The sequence below is a fragment of the Austrofundulus limnaeus genome, unplaced genomic scaffold, assembly GCF_001266775.1.
Source record: "Austrofundulus limnaeus strain Quisiro unplaced genomic scaffold, Austrofundulus_limnaeus-1.0 Scaffold315, whole genome shotgun sequence".
NCBI classification, from domain to species: domain Eukaryota; kingdom Metazoa; phylum Chordata; class Actinopteri; order Cyprinodontiformes; family Rivulidae; genus Austrofundulus; species Austrofundulus limnaeus.
In genome coordinates this window covers 219,039-227,287 of record NW_013952717.1, presented here as the reverse complement: position 1 = coordinate 227,287, position 8,249 = coordinate 219,039, and the positions used below count along the sequence as shown (strand labels likewise).

The 8,249-nt window shown below is 39.5% G+C and overlaps 1 protein-coding gene across 3 annotated transcripts in view; it reads left to right on the top strand.

The window, feature by feature from the left end:
- myo10 (myosin X) overlaps positions 1–8,249 on the top strand; it is a 106,674-nt gene that overhangs the window by 68,192 nt on the left and 30,233 nt on the right. For all 3 annotated transcript variants that reach the window (XM_014022025.1, XM_014022024.1, XM_014022026.1), the window contains 15 exons: positions 2,131–2,265; positions 2,341–2,465; positions 3,724–3,737; positions 3,878–3,962; positions 4,368–4,471; positions 4,591–4,720; positions 5,460–5,578; positions 5,651–5,797; positions 5,875–5,975; positions 6,060–6,126; positions 6,307–6,399; positions 6,599–6,667; positions 6,797–6,879; positions 7,102–7,210; positions 8,111–8,191. In XM_014022025.1, the coding sequence (XP_013877479.1) occupies positions 2,131–2,265; positions 2,341–2,465; positions 3,724–3,737; positions 3,878–3,962; positions 4,368–4,471; positions 4,591–4,720; positions 5,460–5,578; positions 5,651–5,797; positions 5,875–5,975; positions 6,060–6,126; positions 6,307–6,399; positions 6,599–6,667; positions 6,797–6,879; positions 7,102–7,210; positions 8,111–8,191 (1,462 nt within the window). The remainder of the gene's footprint in view (positions 1–2,130; positions 2,266–2,340; positions 2,466–3,723; positions 3,738–3,877; positions 3,963–4,367; positions 4,472–4,590; positions 4,721–5,459; positions 5,579–5,650; positions 5,798–5,874; positions 5,976–6,059; positions 6,127–6,306; positions 6,400–6,598; positions 6,668–6,796; positions 6,880–7,101; positions 7,211–8,110; positions 8,192–8,249) is intronic.

Here is an 8,249-nt window from a genome sequence, read left to right as displayed (position 1 = left end):
GTCTACCAGTTGTCTTCAGGGCCACGTCCTCAGTCACAATCCGGGTTCTTTCCCCCGTGTTACACTTTTATAGTACTGCAATTGATTTTGCTATTTTTGTTCTTAAGTAATTTATATGAGGTTTCCAGGTCAGTTTTTCATCAAAAATAACACCCAAAAACTTCACCTCACTAACTTTACAGATCTCCACCCCATCAACTTTAAATGAAACATCGACCATTCTTTTTCTATTACTGAATATCATATAATTGGTTTTGTCCAAATTTAGTGATAATTTATTAAGCTTAAACCAAGCTTGTATTTTTACAAATTCTGTCTGCATCATCCCGAACATCTGATCTGACTCTTTGCCCAAACAAAAAAATGTGGTATCATCTGTGAAGAAAACACTTTTAAACAACCCTGACACATTTACCAGATCATTTACATATAAGAGAAACAACTTTGGTCCAAGCACAGAACCCTGTGGAACTCCACATGTAATATCACCAAATTTAGATCCTACATCATTTAATCGAACAAATTGTTTCCTGTTTGTCAGATAACTAGATACCCACTGTAGTGCTGGACCTCTCATGCCATATTTGTACAGTTTCTGAATTTTAATAATCTTATGTTTGTTTAAAAAACTAGAGACTAGAAACTGGAGACAAAAACAGTCATTTCCTGTTTGCTGATCAGTACTGTTTAAAAAAACTGTTTAAATCTTAAACAGTCTTAATGTGTCTTTAAATTTTACCTAAATGGGACGCTAAAAGAGTGTAGAGTTTACACCAACGTTAACCTTGTTCACTGAGTTCAGATAAATAAAAGTCCAGTTAAAGTTCCTCTGATTGTCGTTTTGCTGTAAAAAACTGACGTTTTAAAGAAGCTAAAAGCTGAACCCTAAATGTTTCCTTCCAGTTCTCTCTGAGAGTCGGTGCTGTCATAACATCCGGTCACATCTGCTGCCTGTTCACATCTCCAGCTTTAACCAGACCCCCTGAATGTTTATCTTTTCTCTGGTCCTGCTCTGAATCAGGGAGGCTTCTCCTGCAGCACGTCTCATGTTTGAAACAGGTTCATGTTTAAAAACCGTTTAAAACATGTTGCTTATTTGTTACTGTAGCTTAAAGTTAGAGGTCCATAGATCCTGCCCTCCACAGGTGATGCTCTCCTGCTCCTCCTGAGGGATCCCAGACCTGAGAGGATCTGTAGTCCCACCTGGACAACATTCAGAATAAAACAAATCAAGAGGAATTCTGATCGTTTGACTCCTGTTGATGAGGAGGAGCAAGGCTGGATTTAGTTCGTGTGATTCTAATTCACACTTCATGAGCAACACTCTTGGTTGAAACATGAACTGTTGTCATAGAAAGTAATAATTTAATGTTCTGGTAGGAGAGGTTTCAGTTAAACCGACCCTTATCTGGTGTGCAGCAGAGGTTTCACAGACTCAGGGTCAGTTTGGTGTCACAGCATCAGTTTGTGTTTTAGACTGAGCCTGCTGTGGGATGAGCGTGACGCACAACACCAGTGATTATGGTGGTGGGACTTCTCTGATAGTTGAACATGTTAAATCGTACAGGAGCTGTTTTAAATGTCAGCTGTGCCTGCATGGTGCTGGGTTATGATGTCATCACTAAACTCTTATCTACCAGTTGCTAATAACTCAAAGAGAAAAAAAAGAGTAAATTTTCCAACAAAAAGGCAAAAAGCTCCTGCTCTGCATCATAATCTAATTAATTTTTTGTGCATAAATAGATTAATATTCATGTATTTTAAGTGGAGTTCAGGAGCAGTCTGCCATCTAGTGGTTGAAGTTGGAACATTTTCTCTGAATGTTTCATGATGTTGCTTCTGTTAGAAACAAATAAATCTGTCCTAACAAGGTTCATTCTGCTGCAGGCAGTTGTTTAATTTAATAAAGTAAAGCAGACTCTCTGAGACCAGACAGGAAGAAAGAAACAGAAGAAAAAGAAAGTGGGGCTGTGATTGGGTCATCGCTTTAGAAAACAGATTCCAAGAGAGCAGGAATCAGCAGATGCTGTCATCTATTTTTGCATTGAAACATTGTTTGAAATCTGGAACTAAATGCTCTTTCTGTGTTCAGTGATGTTGGTGCTACAGATGTGTTTCTGCTTTCCTCAGTGGAGAGAGTGGAGCCGGTAAAACGGAAAGCACCAAGCTGATCCTGAGGTTCCTGTCAGCCATGAGCCAGCACTCGCTGGAGGTCTCCTGCAGGGACAAGAGCTCGCATGTGGAGGAGGCGCTGCTGGAGAGCAGGTGATGATTAATTTCATTAAACCCTGACGGCACCTGACACCCGGCTGACGCTCCGGCTCCTCTCTCCCTCCTCAGTCCCATCATGGAGGCCTTCGGAAACGCCAAGACCGTCTACAACAACAACTCCAGCCGCTTCGGGAAGTTTGTCCAGCTGCATTTCAGCCAGAAGGGAAACATCCAGGGGGGCCGGATTGTTGACTGTATCCTTTTAAACCTGCTTGATTTCACACTTCCTGTCTCTGCTTATTGCCTTAATGAGAACAGCCTTAATGCCACGGTCATTAATGACGTATTTCCAGTAAAATTCTTGCCACGCTTTTTAGCGTTAGCTCCTGATACTACTCCGTGAAAAAGTCACAAAAGTTAAAGCATCTGTGATCTACTGGTATAAAACATGAGTTCTGTTGTGTGTCGTTGTGTCCACTAAGCAGCAGGTACGATCGAGTAGTTAGTTTTTATCCTTTTTCCTTTAGATGAGGAGGTGACAGCAGCGGATCATAGCATTACAGGGAAAACTTAGCTATAAAAGCTCACGCTTGCGTGTGTAATCAGCATTTCTAACCTGAGGATATTCAAGAGCCAGCATCAGAAATGAGAAGACGGAGGTTACAAAAGGGAAATGTACATTTATCCCCTTTTACTGCCAAGACAGAGGGGAAAGACCTCCTCACAGCTAGCAGGAAGCTAACACAGCAGCCGGTATAGGTCGGTGTGCGCGTTTGTTTATGTTATACAGAGTATGAAATGTTTTTAGGCAACTTTGTCATGAGTTTTATGCAAAAGTAAAACTTGTTAGAGTGTATATTACAGCGTAAACAAAAGCCGAGCGACGAGAGCTGCAAAACCTCCGTCTGATAATCATTACGTTTTCAGTTCACTAACATCGGGGAAAATGATCCAAACCAAACAAGTAGTCCATCAATTTAAAGCTCAGACTCTGCTCTTTCCAACAATATAATATAAGTGTCACAGCTCTACGTGAAAAAGTCACAGAACAAGCAGCCAAGGAATAGTGAAAAAGGCTAAATTCTGGACCCATAAACACCAACGTCTTTCCTTTGTTTTTATGGCTTTAATCCACTTTGGAGTGATTTTTTTTCCCACTTGGCTGGACCTGTACGTCTGTGGAGATCATTAAGAGTCGTTGTCGGGTGAAAAAATCTTTCGCTAACACTGTGTTGACCGCGAACCGGAAGTGATGGGAGTGGCACCACGTGCTGGACCGGATGTCTGTGGCGTATAGGTTATTAAGGCCAAGAAGGAAGCACTGAAGGGTTGGTGATGCTGATCTTTAGGACGAAGTATTAAAACATCATAAATTAGAATCATCTGCTGAAAAGTTTCTTCAGCGTTTTAATGATTTTAGTGAGTTATTGTGTTTAAAGAATGGTCAGGGTTCAGGCAGCTGTAAATTTAAATGTTTTTTTTTTTCCTTGACTGATTCTTTTCTGACCAAAGACCTCCTGGAAAAAGTGAGTCTGAATCCATTTGATCAAAGCTGTAAAATGTGTAAAAATCATTTGATGTCCAAATTCATTAAATTAAAAGATCCTGAAAGGTTTAGGTGACAGTTTGATGAGTGATCAGTGTGTGATGATGTGAATGTGTGCAGAACCGGGTCGTACGGCAGAACCCAGGGGAGAGAAACTATCACATTTTTTATGCCGTATTAGCAGGAACCAACAACCAACAGAGGGGTGAGATCATTTTTATTTATTTATGAAATTACAAAATGTTTTACATCAAATAAAGTGCAGGAAAAAGAAGCAAGAGAAAAAACATTAAAAAATCGTAAAAAATTGTTTTAAAAATTGGACAAAAAATGAATGTTTTTCACAAAAATCTCTTGAAGAGGCAGATTTTCAGTTATGAGTGAAAGTATGAGAGACCAGGACCAGGAAGACCAATCCAGAGTCCAGGACCTGGACAGGAAAGGTCCCCTGTGGTTCTCAAACACAACATGACATCATCAGCATAACACGATATGTTTTCCTATTAGAAAGGCTATTTTTTAATAATAATGTTTTCAGTTTTTATTCTGAGGAACATGTAAGAAGAGGTGTTTTTTATTTGTGCTGATGTGTTTATTTGTGTTTCCTCAGAAGCGTTTGGGTTGACCCACCCTGAAAACTATCACTACCTGAGACAGTCCCACTGTCACACGGACAAGACAATCAACGACAAAGGCACTTTTCAGGATGTTCTGGTAAACGCATCACTATGAGCAGCAGCTTCTAGTTCTGACCCGAGAGCTGCAGGGAGTGTGGCTCAGGAGCAGCAGGAAGCCGGCGTTTAACCCTCAGCTTTCTGTCTGTGGTTTTTCAGAACGCCATGCGAACCATGCAGTTCTCCGAGGAGAACATCGGTGAGGTTCTGCGCCTCCTGGCCGGGATCCTTCACGCAGGGAACATCGAGTTTATGACGGCTGGGGGGGCGCAGGTTTCCTCCAAGTCAGGTCAGAGAGGTTTTCTCTTCCTAACTGTCAAATTTAAATGATGAGGAACTAAACTGAAATGGTTCAATCTATGGAGGACCGAAACTGACAGAATTAGAAATAAAATCAGAAACAGACCAATAAATAAATAAATACTTAGAATGCATCAATTAAACTTTACCTCATTTTGTAATTTATTTGACCTTCATGTTTAGTTTTCCAGCTTGGTTTCAATAATTTATGTATTTTAGAACATAATTTACACTTTATGTTTTTTTAAATATATATATTTTTATTTTACTTGTACATGCATCTGTGTCTCTTAAATTATTATATTAAATTATTTTTTTCATAGTTTTTGCCCACAGGTCTTTTTATTTCCACGTGTTTTTAAATTTCTCTGTCTTTGTTTTAACTTTATCTTATGCGTTTCTGCCTCATTATCTAAACAAGGTGGGCGGAGCTTCTTGGGTCAGCTCCTCTTCTATTGGTCAACAGACAGGAAGCAGCAGGATCCGTGTGCAGATCTGCTGTGCATGCTTGTGCCTCAGTTTAAAGTTTAATTTTAAAACAAAGCAAGGAGGAAAACACCTGTGTCTTTATTTTTAAATAAACTTTCCATATTTACAGTTTTGTTTTTATTTCTAATTCTGTCAGATTCTGTCCTCCATATCATTAGGCGTGACTCTGTTTCAGATTATTGAGGATTATGAAATGAAATAAATCCAGTCTTTGAGTTTGAGTGTTGTTTTGTCTGCAGCTCTCAGCTGGACCTCAGAGCTCTTAGGACTGAACTCGGATCAGCTGGCAGAAGTCCTGACCCAACGGTCCATGATCCTGAGGGGGGAGGAGATCTCCACGCCGCTGACCGTTGAGCAGGTGTGTTTATAACCAGCGTTCCTCACAGAAGAACCGGTTTCAGCTGCTGGTTAATAACGGTTTGTTGTGCAGGCGGTGGACTCCAGAGACTCCATGGCCATGGCCCTTTACTCTCAGTGTTTTAACTGGATCATCCACAAACTCAACACCCGCATCCGAGGCAGAGAGGACTTCAAGTCCATCAGCATCCTGGACATCTTTGGATTTGAGAACTTCGAGGTGTTTAGAAGTGAAATGGTTTTAAAATTTGATTCCTGTTTTAGTTTTTAATATTTGCCTGATTTTTCTCGCCTCAGGTCAACCGCTTCGAGCAGTTCAACATCAACTATGCAAACGAGAAGCTGCAGGAATATTTTAACAAACACATTTTCTCCCTGGAGCAGCTTGAATACAACAAGTGGGTGGATTTGTTTTTGGGATTTGTTTAAAGTTTGACGTTTTTGAGGTTAAATCAGTTTTCTTTTGCCGCTGTTCTCTGCAGAGAGGGTCTGCTGTGGGTCGACATCGACTGGATGGATAACGGAGAGTGTCTGGATCTGATAGAAAAGGTGATTCAGTCGTTTTACTTCTTTACCTTCAGACGTTTTGTGTCAAAAAACAAATCTTTGAGTCGATTCAGAAACGTCAGGAAGAATAGAATCACCTTATTTTAGAGATGTGTTGATGTCTGTGTTGAAGAAGGTTCTGGATGATGGTGATGATGATGATGGTATTTGTTTTTCTAACAGAAACTGGGTCTCCTGGCGCTGATGAACGAGGAGAGTCACTTCCCTAAAGCCACAGACGACACCTTACTGGAGAAACTTCACAACCAGCACTCGGTACGAGTCCAGTTATTTGATCACCAGATGTTTTTGGTGTGTTGAGGTGGTTTATTGTGAAAAAACAGTAAACACAACTTCAAGTTTGCTTCTCTTGCAGCAACAGTTTTGCCTTTGACTTTGTTTTCTTCTTATTTTATGCTTACATAGATGTTTTTAAAAGACGAAAGATCACGGTCTTCTTTGTGACCTTTTTCAGAAAAATCCATTTTATGTGAAACCTCGCGTTGCCGTGCACTTCTTTGGAGTCCGACACTACGCAGGAGAGGTGAGACATCCTGTTTATTGTTGGGTCGTTGGTTAGTTTTTAAAGAGACCAGGGAAACAAACCTGTGGAGTTTGCTCTGTTGTCCTTCACTCCTGTAAAACTCCACCGCCCCCTTGTGGCCGGCTGCAGGTGGTGTACGACGTGAGGGGGATGCTGGAGAAGAACAGAGACACTTTCAGAGACGACATCCTCAACATGCTGAGAGAGAGCAGGTCGGTTCCTTCATTCTTTTAAACATTACATCATTAAAACTTTATCATGACTATAAAAACAGGTATTCTGATTATAAAGTCCTGCTACTTCATATGTAAATATGTTGTATTAGAGGTGGTTAAAAGCTTTGTTTGGGTTTTAAATTTTAAGTTTGATTTTGTTGCTATGAAGCAGTGAACCTGTTCATCATTTCCACACATCACACCTGTTCTTTGGCTCAGGTTGGACTTTGTCTACGATCTGTTTGAACACGTGTTGAGTCGAAACAAACAGGACACTCTGAAGAGCAGCTGCAAGCACCGACGGCCGACGGTCAGCTCCCAGTTCAAGGCAAGTCACACCAACATTATGGTTTTACAGTGAAATGATCTGCCTGCTTTTATTTTTAGTTATTTACCTTTTTAATCACATTTCACACTTTTTAATCACATTTCACAGCAACAACCTTATTTTAATTTAGATTTAATTACATTTTTATTTAGTCAATCTTATAGTAATTTCCTGTTCCATCAGCAGTAGTTGYTGGTTTTATTATCACAGCAGTGGTTCAACTTTTTATTCAGCTCCAAATAATTAAATTAGTAACAAGAGGAACAAAGCAGAATAAAAACAGTTCAGTAACGTTAGAGTACAGGGTTCCCACAGGTCCTTAAAAAGTCTTGAAAGGCATTGAAATCAATGCCAAACGCAGCCTCGTTGGGACCGAAGGCCTTAATTAGCCTTAAAATGTCTTAAATCTATCTTTCAGAGGTCTTAAACATGGTAACACAATCATTATAATTTGTCTCGAATATTAAACTAAATGGTAACATTTATTTATTTTATTTTCTGAATGTCTGTCACAGCTCGTTGTTTTGTGTTAAAATAAACATTTATGTAAAATTGTCTTAACGGTGTTTAATGTGAAGTCTTAAATTTAATTTCAAGTGGCGTTAAAGAGGTCTTAAAAAGTCTTAAATTTAATTTGCCTTAAGCCGTAGGAACCCTGGAGTAAATAAAACACCAACTTTGGAAAAAGTTGTGTAAAATGTAAATAAAACAGAATCATCTCATAAAGTCTTATTTATTGGCAATGCAGCAAAATAAACATAAAATAAAGAAACCGTGCTTTTTCTGGTGGGGAAATGGTAGTTTTGAATGTTTTTAGTAATTTTAGTATTTATAATATTGGTAATAATATAAAAATGATAAATGTTTGCACTGGTTTCAGTTTTTTTATTGTCTTTTCAGAACTCTCTTCACTCTCTGATGGCCACGCTCAGCACTTCGAACCCGTACTTTATTCGATGCATCAAACCGAATTCACACAAGGTGAGAATCAGATACATTTATTCTTCACACACACACACACACACACACACACACACAC